The 16,076-nt window shown below is 30.4% G+C and overlaps 6 protein-coding genes across 6 annotated transcripts; 4 read left to right on the top strand and 2 right to left on the bottom strand.

Moving 5' to 3' along the window:
- Positions 1–888: 888 nt before the first annotated feature.
- On the top strand, positions 889–1,824 carry PGO_051880 (60S ribosomal protein L15-1; the record flags this gene model as incomplete). The annotated part of the gene is made up of 2 exons (XM_028686566.1): positions 889–980; positions 1,299–1,824. The coding sequence occupies 2 exons, from the start codon at positions 889–891 to the stop codon at positions 1,822–1,824; spliced, it is 618 nt and encodes a 205-aa protein (XP_028542367.1).
- A 1,992-nt stretch (positions 1,825–3,816) lies between these two features.
- Positions 3,817–6,141, bottom strand: PGO_051870 (hypothetical protein, conserved; the record flags this gene model as incomplete). Its single annotated transcript, XM_028686565.1, has 1 exon — positions 3,817–6,141. The coding sequence occupies one exon, from the start codon at positions 6,139–6,141 to the stop codon at positions 3,817–3,819; it is 2,325 nt and encodes a 774-aa protein (XP_028542366.1).
- Positions 6,142–7,736: 1,595 nt separating this feature from the next.
- PGO_051860 (hypothetical protein, conserved) lies at positions 7,737–9,170 on the top strand (the record flags this gene model as incomplete). Its single annotated transcript, XM_028686564.1, has 1 exon — positions 7,737–9,170. One exon carries the CDS (start codon positions 7,737–7,739, stop codon positions 9,168–9,170), a length of 1,434 nt encoding a protein of 477 aa, XP_028542365.1.
- Positions 9,171–10,283: 1,113 nt separating this feature from the next.
- On the top strand, positions 10,284–10,964 carry PGO_051850 (adenylate kinase 1; the record flags this gene model as incomplete). The annotated part of the gene is made up of 1 exon (XM_028686563.1): positions 10,284–10,964. One exon carries the CDS (start codon positions 10,284–10,286, stop codon positions 10,962–10,964), a length of 681 nt encoding a protein of 226 aa, XP_028542364.1.
- A 947-nt stretch (positions 10,965–11,911) lies between these two features.
- Positions 11,912–12,783, bottom strand: PGO_051840 (nuclear cap-binding protein; the record flags this gene model as incomplete). The annotated part of the gene is made up of 2 exons (XM_028686562.1): positions 11,912–12,466; positions 12,628–12,783. 2 exons carry the CDS (start codon positions 12,781–12,783, stop codon positions 11,912–11,914), a joined length of 711 nt encoding a protein of 236 aa, XP_028542363.1.
- A 1,515-nt stretch (positions 12,784–14,298) lies between these two features.
- Positions 14,299–14,925, top strand: PGO_051830 (coatomer subunit zeta; the record flags this gene model as incomplete). The annotated part of the gene is made up of 1 exon (XM_028686561.1): positions 14,299–14,925. The coding sequence occupies one exon, from the start codon at positions 14,299–14,301 to the stop codon at positions 14,923–14,925; it is 627 nt and encodes a 208-aa protein (XP_028542362.1).
- Positions 14,926–16,076: the final 1,151 nt, after the last annotated feature.

Below are 16,076 nucleotides of genomic sequence, written 5' to 3'. Positions count from 1 at the left end.
ATAACTATGTGTTGTGCATAAAAAAAAAGGCATATATTTTATTTTACTTAATGCATTATATATATATTATACATATCTATTTATGAAGCGCATATAATATTATATGTGTATAAAATATAACACGATATATGGTATGATTATTTATGGATTGTAAATACATTTATGTAAACACTTAAAAAAAATTAACTGTTGATTCGGGTGCAGGTCGTGTCCCCGTCGTCATATCTAATATTATCCAATCCAGTAGTTGCCAACTCAACGGTCGAAAAAAAAAAAGTTATATAAATATAAAAAAGATAAAAAATTCTTCCCCCACTTGCATACATATATATATGCGCAGTAAGGAAAGCGGGAGAAAAAGAACTCGAAAGAGAAAAATAAGGAATAAAAAAAAAAAAAAAAAAAATAATTAAAAAAAAAAAAAAAAAAAAAAAAAAAAAAAAAAAAAAAAAAAAAAAAAAAAATTATAAAGAAAAAAAAAAAAAAAAAAAAAAAACAACAAGAATAAAAACAAGAGTAAGGGTAAAAAGGAAAAAAAAAAAAAAAAAAAAAAAAAAGCAACTTTCTCAGAGGATCATTGTTGTATACTAATAAAGATAAATATACATGCATGAACCATATACCTTCTCCTCTGCTAAAGGTAAAGGTAAAGATAAAGATAAAGATAAAAGTAAAAGATTTTTGCCCATTCGCCTTTTTGCTGGCTCACACAATTGTATCAATACTTCGGCCATTTTTTTTTTTTTTTTTACGATCCAATAGAAGAGCCAAAATATAAATTCTTCGCAAAGCACAAATTCTGCTTAAAATATAAATTCGTTCCAAAATAAAATCCTTTTGCAGATACACCATCTAACATAACAGTAAAGGAATAAAAAAAAAAAAAAAATGGGAGCTTATAAGTACATTCAAGAAATATGGAAGAAGAAACAATCGGATGCCATGCATTTTTTGCTTCGGGTTAGAACTTGGGAATACAGGTAAAAATTCCATTCGAAGTGAAATATAGAAGAATGTGCTGATAATGAGAAAAGGAGAGGAAAATATATTGAAATATATATTCATCTTTGTACATATATAAATTTTTTTCCTCTTTTCGATCATGAGAGACATACATGACGTGTTAGCAGTTTTCATCGGACTTGATATGTTATACCCTGTACTAGCGTAGAATTATCTGAATGAATGCATGATACTGAACTGTAAACTCCTAACATTTCACGATTGTCACATTTTTTCACCTACTTCATCTTCATTTGTGTATTTGCGTGTGTGTTCTCCCCCTCCCCGATTGATAGGCAATTGCCAGTAGTGCACCGAGTGTCGAAACCCAGTAGACCCGATAAAGCCAAAAGGTTAGGATATAAAGCAATACAAGGATTTGTAATATATCGTGTTAGAGTTAGAAGAGGTGATAGAAAGAAAAGAGTTAGAAAAGGTGTAGTACATGGAAAACCAAAACATCAAGGTGTGCACAAACAAAAGTCAACGAGAAATTTAAAAAGTGTTGCTGAAGGAAAAGTTGGAAAAAGTATTTGTGGAAATTTACGAGTTTTAAATAGCTATTGGGTTGGTCAAGATGCTGTATATAAATATTATGAAGTTATTCTAGTTGATCCCATGCATAAGGCCATACGAAATAATGCAAAAATTAATTGGATTTGCAACCCTGTACATAAACATAGAGAATTAAGAGGATTGACATCTGCTGGTAAGAAATATAGAGGATTACGAGTGAAAGGTCATCTGTCTGCTAAGAGTAGACCTTCAATCAGGGCAAACTGGAAGAGAAGACAGTTAATTAAACTCAAAAAATGTAGATGAATGTGAGTAATTTCTGTAAGGGAAGAAAAGAAATAGAGTGTATGAAAAAACAGTAGAGGTATAAACAGCAGTAGAGGTATAAGCAACAGTAGAGGGTATAAACAGCAGGAGTGAAAAATGAAAGAAGTAAATAGAGAGAAAGAGCACCACCATTAACGTGCCGTTATCCTTGTGTGTAGCAAAAACAAAACACTCCACGAGCCCCATAACAGTTGGGAAGAAAAAAAAAAAAAAAAAAAAAAAAAGCTTTTTCTGATGACATTGATATATGGTCATAATGATGATGAAAATGGCGATGGCAGTGACGACAGCTACCCCATTTTAATCCAGATTCAGAACAAGAATAGAAATAATACATGCTCCTCCTTTTTAATTATTTATTTTTTTTTTTTTCAAATTTAACCCATGAGAAATTATGTGGCAATTAGAAAGGAATTTATAACATTGCAACAAACGGGAATGACATGTGTATGCTTCCAACATGTGCGTTCTGCATAACACATATATACATATATGCATGCATTTATGTAAGCCCACACATGTACTTCTTTTTATTTACGTGCACATGTGTATGTATTATATATGGACGTAAAATGTCTTATTTTGTTATGTACATATGACTTGCCTGAGCAGAAACCTTGAAAAATACTATTCTCCATCAAAAAAAAAATATGGCATAAAAAAGAAAATATATATATATATATATATGTATATATTTTAAGAGTATCCAAAATGGAAAACGACTTTTTGTCCTTCTGCGTAAACACGTTAGAGCCACGTAAGTTTGCAAATTTTTGCCAATTAGGAAAAAGTTAAAAGTTTTTATGTATAGTTAAAAAATGGAAAGTAGCAATGAAAAAAAAAAAAAAAAAAAAAAATCCCCTTCTTCTCAAGCTTTCACCAAATTGGCAGTTTAGAAATTGAGGTCAATTTTTTTTTTTTTTTTTTTTTTTTTTGCCATGGATTGTTAATAACTACACGAGATCATGTAAGTTAAAAGCTATTGATAATAATGTAGATATAAAAAGGTTCTGTCTTATATATGACATTCATATAATTTCTTCTATATGAGAGGTGTTACACAGGAGAGAATGAAAAACCCTTGGATATGCAGCTTTTTACCCATGTGTATGAAAGGAATTGTGTAAAATGATGTTCCCACCAATGAGTGTATGATCAACAAATGGGGGTGAAAGGAAAAACAAAGGAATACATTAAATCCAACTGTCTATTTTAAAAGTTCAACCGAAATGGTCAACATAATGAATGTTAAAAAAAAAAAAAAAAAAAAAAAAAAAGAGTAGTTAAGGTGTAGATTGTTTTTTAACCCATTTGGAAAACCAAATGACAATCATAAAAAACTGCCCATTCCTCGTGTATGTATAACAGCATGGAAAATGAAAGAACTAAAAAAAAAAAAAAAAAAAAAAAAAAAAAAAAAAAAAAAAAAAACAAACTAAAAAAAAAAAAAAAAAGAAAAAAAAAAAAAAAAAAAAAAAAAAAAAAAAAAAAAAAAAAAAAAAAAAAAAAAATACCATGTGCGAACATAAATGTAGGAATACACTAACGATGTATAGAAAAAGGTTTGTACATTTTTGACACCTACACTACACTATTGTATTGGAGTGTATTCTTCTCATCTTACGAAATGTGAACATATATATATAAATACAGTACATTTTCTATGTTCATGCATATTTTTGAGAAAAGGAAAGAGAAGGCTGATTTTAAGTGGCCTCCAAAAATTACGGATTCAAATAATGGGTTCCAAATGAACTTGAAATACGTGGAGCGTATCATAGAGAGAGGATAACACAGTTGCTTCTAATATGTGTAGCTGTAAGTGGCTTTTATTTTTTTTTTGGTGAGATTTTGTTATAAGAGGGAAAATCCTCGAACTCAATAAATGAGAAGGTTAATCTTCCTTGATGAATCATTGCTGTGCTATGGATTCTATCACAATCCCTGTGTATTTACATGTACATATTTTTTTTATTTTCCCATATATGATTCCATGCAAAATTGCAAAAGGTACTGAAGAAGATGAGTGGAATTCCAAAATAAAGGATTATACTTCTTATTTCGAAGAGTGAAAAAGCAGAGTATCAATTTTTCAATACTAAAAAATACATCCATCGTTTTGTTAGGAATGATATCTTTTGTTTTTAAAAAATCCAAGGATTCGTTAACTTCCCACTGAAATCCCATGTGCGTGTAAGATAACATAATATAGCATATATCTTTTACAGAATCATAGTAGTTATAATTAACTTTGCAAGGGAAAGACTCTGCATTCATTTGACTCGTCCGTTGGTTAGCACCATGTTGGCCATGTTCACCATTCTTGCCATTCTTGCAACTCTTACCATCCATATCACCCTCGTTTACACACTCTTGTTGTTGCTTTTTTTCAGTAATATTTATTTTTCCTCTCTTCACGCGAAGCACAAAATGAACATCGACGTCTGCCTTTCTTAATGAATAGTTGGCAGCATTTACAATCAAATTCGATTTGTTTTGCTGGTCATCTATCCATCGTTTTTTATCCAGGGTGCTTATATTATTCTGATTATATGTATATATATTAGTCACGAATATGGTATAATCAACTTTTTTTTCAGAATTCATTATTTTCTCTAAAAAATTTGTGCAGTAATACATAGCACTGTAATCAACATGTTTTGGTAATGAGTATTCATATTTCAAGTAAAAAAGTAGAAGCATAAATTCCACGTCTTCCAATTGATTATTTTTAAAATGGATCCTTTTTACATCCAAATTTGTGTTAGACAGTTGATGCTTCGAATATGAATTTAACAATTCGTAAAATAAATGGATAGCATTATAAAAGTACTTATGATACGTTTTTCTTTTTACTTTCTCGTTTAACTCTGTTAAGAAGTTAATTAACTCATCATATGGTGGGTGAAGATCCTTACTTTCTTCCTCTTTCTGCGCATGTTCATACATTTTTCTTCTCCTATAAATAACACTTTTTGCCATATTCATGTTTTTAAAAATGGGGATATTTTTTATTAAGGTAAAAAACAAACCCTTTGCATTATACTCACATAAGACATAAAAATATCTGTTTGTTTTATTTTTTTTTAATTTCCTCTTTTGATATCCTTCGAAATTGTCTAGTATGTGTATTTTACCACTGTTGCTTGATTGTCCATTGTAGTACCCCTCCCTCTTTTCGTGGAAATTGTTCTTATTTTCTTCATCTTCTTTGAGATCTCCAAATTGGGCGCATAAGTTTGAGCCACATATATTGTCGTTGTCTCTTCTCTCAGATGCGTACGTCTGTTTTTTTTTTCCCCATTTTATTTGCACAAGTATGAAAGTGTCGAATGTAATATCATCCATGCTCATTATTTCGAAGTGGCACTCACGTGGGTCCACAGTCCTGCTTCTACTTCTACTTGAGTTTGTATTTGTGTTTACATTCACACTCACACTTGCATTCACGTTTATATTTCTGGCATCCTTCCCATTTTGTGCTTCGTCTTTTGCTATTTTTCCGTATAGTAGATGCAGGCTGCGAATGTCCATGTTAAGTTCATTCTCCATCACAGTTTTCACAAATTTCCATCGATTTAGTACGTTTATTCGTTTATTAAAAAACGGACTCAATGTACGAATGAGAAGGGTTGTTGTCAGATCTTCTTGAATATTTCTACCTGAGCACAAGATACTGCCTAATGCACTGTCGATGAGAGTACCACTTGTTGTGCTTGTGCTTAGTAAGGTACTGCTATTCCCACTTGGAGGAACAGTGGAACAGTAAGGAACAGACATAACTGCATCTTCTGTTTTATTCAAATGATTTTGCAAATGTGTCTCATAATTCTTTATATCAGTAATCTGGCTACAACTCCAACATCTAATTTTTATACTTGTGTACTCATTCCCCAAGAAACTATTTCGTACATGTTCTAATTTGAACTCTTTTATATTTTCCCTACACATTGGGCAATAATCAAATTTTTTTAAAACTTGTTCTATACATTCCTTGCAAAACAAATGACTACATTTTGTTTTCACTGGTTTGTACAATATTAACATACATATAGGACATCGGAAATTATCATAATTTTTTTTTTTTTCAATGATTACTTTAAATCTTTTTTCCTCTTCTTTTAACGTTATGGGAAATATTTTACGCATTAACATATCTACTTTTTTTTTTATGTTCCATCTTATATTCTGAATATAAAATTTGTCAATTTGTATATTACTTAGTGTGTTAAGTGGATTTTCCAGTGTGCTGTTATTCCCATTGCGCTCGGGATAGGGACGAGGTAACTCTCTCATGGGCTTAGTGTGATGAGGTAATTAGGATTATATGTATGAGAGGGATGGAAGGAAGAGTATGTTAGTTATGCTGTGTCCTCCTTCTCGGTAAGAGTTACATTACTATGCAACGAGTCGTACTCGGAATTCATCAGGTTAGTTCTACACATGTGGAAATTCAATGAACACCGGTTACTTATCACGTCGTGTGGAAATCTCACGATGAAAAAGGTACATGTTTGCGTGAAAAAAAAAAAAATAAATGTGTACATTTACATGTGTGTTTTAGGTATGCATTTATTCACACAAGCACGTCATGTAGAAGTCAAATAACAAAAAAAAAAAAAAAAAAAAAATATTAATGAGAAAAGTTCAGGTGTAATTCTGGTTTAAAAAGCGTTACTTCACCGGAAATTTAAAAAGGCAAAAAAAAAAAAAAAAAAAAAAAAAAAAAAAAAAAAAAAACGGTAATCTAAGGGTAAGAGAATCAAAAGATAAAAAACAAACAAAAAAAATTATGAATAGGATAGAGAAAAAAAAAAAAAAAAAAAAATTATGAGTATGAAAAAGTAAAAAAAATTATGAACAGATTAGAAAAAAAAAAAAAAAAAAAAAAGGTATGAAAATATGAACAGGAAAAAGAAAAAAAAAAAAAAAAAAAAAAAAAAAAACAAAAAAAAAAAAAAAAAAAAAAAAAAAAAAAAAAAAAAAAAAAAAAAAAAAAAAAAAAAAAAAAAAAAAAAAAAAAAAAAAAAAAAAAAAAAGAATAAAAAAAAAAAAAAAAAAATAAAAAAAAATAAAAAAAAAAAAAAAAAAAAAAAAGGTATGAAAATATGAACAGGAAGAAGAAAAAAAAAAAAAAAAAAAAGTATGAAAGCATGAATAGGATAGCAAAAAAAAAAAAAAAAAAAAAAAAAAAAAAAAAAAAAAAAAAAAAAAAAAAAAAAAAAAAAAAAAAAAAAAAAAAAAAAAAAAAAAAAAAAAAAAAAAAAAAAAAAAAAAAAAAAAAAAAAAAAAAAAAAAAGGTATGAAAAAATGAACAGGAAGAAAAAAAAAAAAAAAAAAAAAAAGTATGAAAGCATGAATAGGATAGCAAAAAAAAAAAAATAATAAAATAAATAAATAAAATAAAACAAAACAAAACAGAAACAAAAAAAGTGTACAAAAAAAAAGAGAAGTTAATCAATAGAGAAGAATGAAGTAAAATCAAGTAAGGGTGAAGAACAAAGTAAACAAAACACTAGTTACACACAACATGACTAAAGCACGGTTTCGCAATTTTACGATCTCTTTCTGCAACCACTCCACAAACGTGTAACGTTTTTTCTGTGTTCCACTTCACCTTTTATCTCTTTCAGGAGATTCGGATACGAGGGGGGGGGAGGTTCTCATAAATTATCTGGTTGTTGAATAGGCACAACTTCAACGGTGAAGGGATATAACTTCTAATGTGAAGAAAACATCATAGGATATATGCTAGCAGAGCCAACTCCTCCCCTCCACACTCTCGTTGCTAGCTACTGACACACACACGGCGCATCAAATGTCCCTGGAGGGGCATGATAAAAAAAAAAAAAAAAGAAAAAAAAAAAGGAATGTAATTTTTATGCATTAAAATGCATTTACTCTATTTGAATAGACTCCTACTGTACTTTTTAATTAGTTTTCTTTACTTGAGTTTGTCACCAAATCATAGTTTACTTTTGGAAGGTAGGAAAATTGTAACATTGAACAAACAACAACCTGTGCATGTAATAAACCCTATACAAAGTGAAATAACAAACAATTCATATAAATATAAATTATTAAGAAAACTGAATTTTCTTTTTTTTAAAAAAAATGAGAATAAATATGAAATGAAAAATTTGGAAAATGTTCCTCTTTTTGTTGTAACCAACGAATTTGACGAGGCAATTTTGTCGTTTAATGTAGACTATAATAAGGATGAAAAGGAGAGTAAAAAAAAAAATGAAAAAAGAGAAAACAAGGTTAATGTAAAACCTAACCTTGACACGAATTCAAGTTACAATCACCGTAACGATTCCCATGAGGAACATTCTATCTCTTGTGGGGACAATCAACACGACTACACATTTTTCGAAAAAAGTGACCATAACAAAGAGGAACTATTCCCATTGATAAAATTTAATCAAAACAGAAGAAGAGAAATAAATTTAGACAATGTACACAACTATAACACCTTTGGAATTTTTTTTTTTGATTTGAAAACTGCTGAAGCTTACAAAGATGACATTTTACATTTATATAATAAAAATCTAAAGGAAAAAAAAAATAATAAGCTTTTCTTTGGAACCAAGATAAAATTAACCAACTTAAAATATTTTCTCCAGCTAAAAGATTCCCACAGTTCTCGAATCGATTTTGTCTTAATACCTCACTACAACCAATTACAACATGTGCTGAAAAATAAAAAGGTTTTTTATGGCACCCCTGTATACTATATTAATAAGATAATTCTCCACAAATCTGTGATTAAAAAGAGTTTTTATGAGTTATTTTTTCCACACAATTTAAAGAAAAAAGTTCAGGTTGAGTTGTATCCAAGCGTTTTTTTGACGTACACGCTTCAGAGGGCAGATGGACAAAGTCTAAAGGAACTGAACGATGGGACGAAAGAATATAAATTGATTGATCGAGATACTCTCATCATACAGCTAGAAACGAAAGACGGGAAAAAATACATTCCCATTTTCTTCTCATTTGAGCAAGCCTACCAATTTTACAAAATTTTTTTAGACAATTTCAAAAGTCACTTTCACGAATACTGTCTTCCCAAACCAAACATCAGTTTAAACTCATTTGAGAATTTATTAACTATGTTAAAAATGGCCAATGAGAATAAAATTCATCCATTTTATAACATTTTTTTTGTACCCATGACCACCTCCTATGATGACAAACTGATTGATAAGGAGACTAACATTTTCATCTTTTACGCGAAAAAGCTTTTCCAGAGAATTAATTATGACTTGTTCAGGTCGTTCAGAAAAAACATGAACTATTTAATATCGGATTATTTGTACGATTAGCGGATGGCCGAAATGGGAATGTGTAACAAGTATGGGGGTATGCGAAAAAAAAAAAAAAATAATATACATACATATATATATATATTTATGTATACATATCGGAACACAAAGGACCAGTTTCCAAATGGGAAAGCAATGTAAATCATCTAGTGCACCTACTGCTGAATTGCCAAAATGATCTCATTAAATTATACTTTTCTACAAAATTAAGATATGAAATTTTCATACGCATAAGAGATAACGTAAAAAGAGATAAATATAATAAGTTTATATACACGAACAAACAATTCTGGAAATAGTTATGTGAAAAATGGTGAAATCGTTCTGAACATTTTCCCTGTGTTTTATGTTATGTGTTTTGAGTTTTTTTTTTTTTTTTTTTTTTTTTTTTTTTTTTTTTTTTTTTTTTTTTTTTTTTTTTTTTTTTTTTTTTTTTATAATTTTTTTTTTTTTTTTTTTTTTTTTTTTTTTTTTTTTTTTTTTTTTTTTTTTTTTTTGAGGTGTACTCATGAAGCACTTTTTTTTTTTTCTATATTACCAAAGGAACCCGATGAATTAGTTCGAATCTACTTCAGAAGGAATGCACCCACAAGTTTTGAAATAAATAAATCTCTCCATGTATGTATTTATACATATATATATATATGTAATATATGTACAAGTGGGGTAGAGCATCATTTTTCATGTAATTTACACGTAATCGTGTCAACTCGTGGCTCATACCTGAAGAGGTAAAAAAGAAAAACTACTTACATGAATATGTATATATGGGGGATGGGGGAAATACAGAAGATGGAAACTTTGATAACATTCCCCCTTGCCTGAGAAAAAAGTTGTGACATATCTCAAACTTCGCAAATATAAATTCCCGTTCAGAAATGTTCCTACAGAAATATACGAACAATCCGAAAGGAGAGAAGTAGTATGTAAGGCACACAAAACGAATATCCCCCATAAACTGGCGAAGCAGATAAGCAGCAAAATAGCTAAGCAGCAAAATAGCTAAGAAGCAAAATAGCTAAGAAGCAAAACAGCTAAGCAGCAAAACAGCTAAGCAGCAAAACAGCTAAGCAGGAGAAGGGGCAAAAATCGTGGTAACAAATAAATGTGGAAATGAAAATCGTTCTGTTCGGTGCACCGGGAGTCGGTAAAGGAACCTTTGCGGAAATTTTGTCCAAAAAAGAAAAGTTAAAGCACATAAATATAGGAAACATATTGAGAGAGGAAATAAAAAAAGAAAGCTGTGTGGGAAGAGAAGTTAAGAAAATAGTCACGAGCGGAAATTTAGTGAACGATGACTTAATCATAAATATTGTAAAGGATGAAATAAACAAAACAATAATCAAAGGTTATAACAATTTTAAAGGGTTCATATTGGATGGGTTTCCACGAAATATATATCAAAGCAGCGAATTAGTGAAAATCACAGATATTGATTTATTTGTCAACATACATTTGCCAAAACATATATTAATTAAAAAATTGAGTGGGAGAAGAATTTGTGCTCAATGTAATAACAATTTTAATGTTGCTGATATAAGAGACAATAACTATGATATGCCTCCCATTTTGCCATCTACAGAATGCAAAATTTGTAATGGAAATGCAAATTTGCTCAAAAGAAGTGATGATAATAACGAAATTATTGCACACAGATTGGATTCATACCAATCGACTAACTTACCAATTATTAATTTTTTTAAAAATTTGAATTGTAACGTCCTCCATTTTGACATCAAGCGGGGCATAAAAGATTTCGACAATTTTTACAACACTATCGTGAAACATTTTTAGTTTGTCCGAAGGAGCTACGCTCTTTCCCTTCCTTCGGTCCCGCTGAGGGTGGTACGTTTGACCGTACGTGTGGTCGTATGTGTGGTGGTACGTTTGACCGTACTTGTGATCGTATGTTTGATGGTACGTTTGACCGTATGCACGGTGGTGTGACACGTATGACTATGGCTTTTCCTTCCCAGCTGGCCCCTCCCTCCCCTTGCCGTTTCCCGGCTTTTGTATATTCCCTCTGATTTTTTCTGTATGCATTTCATTTTAAAAATTGTTTAACAGCAGGAGAGAAAACGGCTAATATCTGTGGATGAAATATATCGTACGATAGGAAAAAGGGGAGGAAGCAGTTTCAAATTTTGTTATATGTCTGTATATATATATATATATATATACACATATATGCATATTTGTTTTTTTACTTGTTTGCAATTTTTACTCCGATTTTATAAAGCTTTAAAAAAAAAAAAAAAACTGCATAATGAATGCTATTCTGTAAAATTTTTGAGTGCCAAATTTGGAGAAAAAAAAAAAAAAAAAAAAAAACACATATAAAAACATAAAAAAAAAGGGGGCAGAAAAATGTGGCCTAACATATGCATACGTCGTGAGACGTGCATTATGAAGGCGCAAACATGGGGAGTGTTACAAATGAGACAAACTAATTAGACGAATAAATAAGCAGCATAGGTATATGCATATTGAATAAGAACAACAAATGGGTAGACTGAATAAGACTAATTGTCTCTCCATGGCAGTGCAAGAATTCAAGTAGAACGAAAACGGAATGCCCATAAAGAAATTGAAATAATTCTTAAATTTTGTATCACACATGGGGATACGGAAAAACAGCAGAGCACTACTACTTCTACTACTGCTACTACTGCTATAACCAAGATCTAGCCAAATTTGCAAAAGCAGCCAAAATCAGGGTGCGGAAAAAAAAAAAAAAAAAATTACAACCGTCTCTTTTTCCCCATTTTGGGGTGCAAATTATACAGTCCGCTATTATTTTTATTTCTATTATATGTCATTAAATGCTGAACATTCGGGTATAATTTAACGGTGGGCTTTAAATTAACTGCATTGTTATTTCTGAAATCACCTGAGTGTGCATAATTATTGTACAATGTTCTCTGCTTGACATTTCTTTCATAGTAGGTAGGGATAGTATTCATATTAGCATTGTTAAGTTTTCTTTTTTTTGAAATTAAATGATTGTCAGCTAACTGATCGAGAACTTTGGGTCTATCCTCATCATAATATTTATTTCTTTCATCCCTCTTTTGCACTCCAGTTTTTCCCCTTCCATATTTTCTTCTTCCAATAATACCCAGATCCTCATCTACCCGTATAATTCTTCCGTCTAGTATGGAATTGTTCAAAAAGTTAACTGCTTGTTTGTATCCTTCTTTACTTTTATAGACAACGAAACAGAAACCACATGGAGATTTCTCTGTTCTATGTAATCCCATAATTATGTCTTCTACATTTCCTGCTTGACACATGTGCTGCAATAATGTATAAAAGGTGGAAAGATTCAGGTGAGTTCAATAAATTCGTGTTTCTTATGTTGTGAGCTATTATATATAGCGTGAGCTACCTTAATGAACTGCTTTTCGCCTGACAAAGTCAGACAAAATTACGATTGATCAATTTGTTTCCTGCTTACCTCATAAATCTGCTGTTCCGTTGTGTAAATTGACAAATTCCCAATATACACAGTTTTGGAAAATTGGATTTTATTTAACCAGTCCTCATAATCATTACATAAAGCCCTGTCGTAATACTTTCTCTTTTTATACACTTCTTCATATAAATGCGACATCTTTTGTTATGCTTTTTTTTAAAAAAAAAAATGCGCTCCTTTACAAAAATAGACCAGATATTATTATACGTATAATCTGAATACCTCTTAGATACGGTACCCAATACATTTGCAATGTCAAGTGGAATAAACTGGAAATAAATGTTAGCTCATAGTTAAGAAATTCTTCCAAAAAATAAAATAAAATAAAATAATAAAACTACATTTGTGAAACTGGGATAATTACTGTTCAGTAGAATATACAAAAAGGAGATTTAATTAACTTCTTTTTTTTTCTTTTTTTTTATTTCTTCTTACTTTCATGTTTTTTTTTTTTTTTTTTTTTTTATTTAAATTAAAAACTTAAACAGGAAAAAAGGAGAAATATATATCATGCAACAGAAAAAAAAAAAAAAAAAAAAAAAAAAAAAAAGATTTCCCTCTTCTGATAAAAACTTTGTATATAAAATGACTCGGGCTTGTATTACGATAAAGATGGAGAAATTATAGCTTAGCATATATCTATATATATATATGTATATATATGTATATGTTCTCAGTGAACGACGAGGATAGAATATATTCTCTTTTTCCACCCTCCCTGTTGGAGGAAGTAAAATTGCCTCATTATTCACGTACTGAGAGAAGAAACGGACCCACAAGGGTTGAAATGGGAGGGCCTTTTTTCCTAAAAAAATACTCACAGAGAGAGTTGTTTTCAGCAAGCATGTTTAGTAATGCACCAAACAGTAGTAAGTGTGTCAACGATTTTGTTTCTGCAAAAATTGAAACGATTGAAATTGTGCGAAAGAAATCACAAGAACGGTTATAAAAATAGTAAAGGGGGTGAAATACGCAAAAAAAATGAAGCAAAAACAGTCAAGCAAAATAAAATGGACGGATTGACTGATTTACGAAAGATAGGGAAAAAAAAAAAAAAAAAAAAAAAAAAAAAAAATGCTCATCACCCTTTTATTCTATGTAGCACACTTGACTTCACACGAATTTGAACTTCCAAAATTTTTGCATTTTCGCAAGAGAAATAAAAGAAAAAAAAAAAAAAACACAAATCGTCAATTCTGCTTGTCGGCACACAAATCAGTGATCAGGCCCAAGCAGGAACGGGACTTACGTGTTCATAAATTTTGAACATGTGATGCACGCATAAAAGTGATAACTTGTGCATGTCCATTTTGCTAATCCAGCACAAAAAAAAAAAAAGGAAAATAAAAAAATATATACATGCACATATATGTACATATATTTTGCATTTCCAAACAGAATACTTTATATATACCACGCCAATTTGGCACATTTTGGCTGAACGGTAGAAGGGCACAATTGTACAGTGCGCAAGTTGCTGCGATTATGATAATTTTGTTTTCCTATTTTTTTCCATTTTTTCCCATTTTTTTTTATCTTTTTTTTGTCTGCATAATTTCCGCAACACACCAAGTGATTAATTATCGACACACCTTGACATTCACAAATCCATTGTTTGGGTGCTGAAGGAATACATCAAAAAGAAGAAAAAAGATGAAAACAGTTTCGATAAAGCAACTAGACGCAATAATAATCCTAGATAGTGATGGAAAGAGAATAGCAGTGAAATATTACAATGACAAGTTTCCATTTAAGGGAGAAAATAAAATGATCCATAAAAGTTCAAGTAAAGAATCCATGAATTATCACCTTGAAGATACATACAACAATTTACGAACGGTAACAGATCAAAAATTATTTGAAAATGACATAACAGATAAAGCAAAAAAACTTGGTGGAAATTCAAGCGAAACAGAAATATTAGTCTTAAATAAATATATCATTCTCTACTTATTAATAAATGATGTTAATATATATATAGTGGGTGACGAAACTGACAACGAAATTATTTTACACGAAATAATGCAAACGGTTCAACAATGTCTCAATAGCGTAACCAATAACCAAATTGGAAAAAAACAACTACTCGAGAAACTAGATTCTGTTTATTTAATTTTAGACGAAATAGCTGACAGTGGAATTATAATGGAGACAAATCCAAATGTAATTATCAACAGACTTTACATGAATGAGGGAGAATTGCAGGACCACACTCCTCTTAATCAGGCCATATCTTCGGCCAAAGAAAACATAATTCGCAGTTTGCTTAGTGGGACCTAGTTCTATACATATATATATATATATATATATATCTATGTATATATATATATATATATATGTGTGTGTGTATACATATTAGATAAATCTAATCGTCTGTCACCTTCACTCACTTCTCACTGGATGTGCATGGTACATGTGTACAAGTAACTCATGTCAGCAGTGTACATACATAAATACGCTTACGTATAACCACCTTTATACTGCATATTCAACATATTAATAACAACATAGGAGAAATTTTTCGCTCCCATTATATCTCCTTTTTTTTTTTTTTTTTTTTTTCAAGTACCCAAAAATTTTAAGTGCATTTCACACCTACCCATTTTCCCATTCTGTGAACGCCCACATCACGTGTTATTTTATGCATATCTCTCCTCTTAATTTGACAATTATTAAGAAAAAGAAAAAAACAAAACGAGAGGAAAACAGGACTAGGCAAAAACAGGACGAGGCAAAAACAGGACGCGGCAAAAACAGGACGAGGCAAAAACAGGACGAGGCAAAAACAGGACGAGGCAAAAACAGGACGCGGCAAAAACAGGACGAGGCAAAAACAGGACGCGGCAAAAACAGGACGAGGCAAAAACAAAAGGATGAAAAATTTTCATCTCTACCCTAACAAGTAGCTGAGCTAAAGAAGTGCACACATGTGACCATGCACATGCAGCCGACGTAAAGATACTTAATCATACAAAACTGATGAAATACAATCCTCATTCCTTCTCCAAAATATATCTGCGAAACTGCGAAACTGCGAAATTGCGAAACTGCGAAATTGCGAAACTGCATGTGTAGTTATGTACAGTCCCTTTTAATTAACAAGCTCCCCCCTCTCAATGGAAATTTTAAAAACGTTTTAAAAAAACATTTTTTAAAAATAGTTTATTTAACTCCTGATATCGATATTCCTTGTTTATATAACAAGCCAAATTTCATCGTATTGACTTATCCCCCTCCACCTCATAAAGGTTATATTTGTCCTTTTTCTCTTGGTTATTAGTGGGATTACAGCTTATTTCTTCAAAATAAAGAATTTATATTTATGGACAAATCTCATAAAACATATGAAATCTGTCAAACCAGTTTAAGAGTAATGCAAATTTCTTTTTTTTGTAGAAAAAAAAAAAAAAAAAAAAAATCACCTTATATGC

The sequence above is a fragment of the Plasmodium gonderi genome (genome assembly GCF_002157705.1).
Source record: "Plasmodium gonderi DNA, contig: Chr05, whole genome shotgun sequence".
Classification (NCBI taxonomy): Eukaryota; Apicomplexa; class Aconoidasida; order Haemosporida; family Plasmodiidae; genus Plasmodium; species Plasmodium gonderi.
Note: the sequence above shows the minus strand (reverse complement) of the source record. Positions and strands in the feature narration are given on the sequence as shown.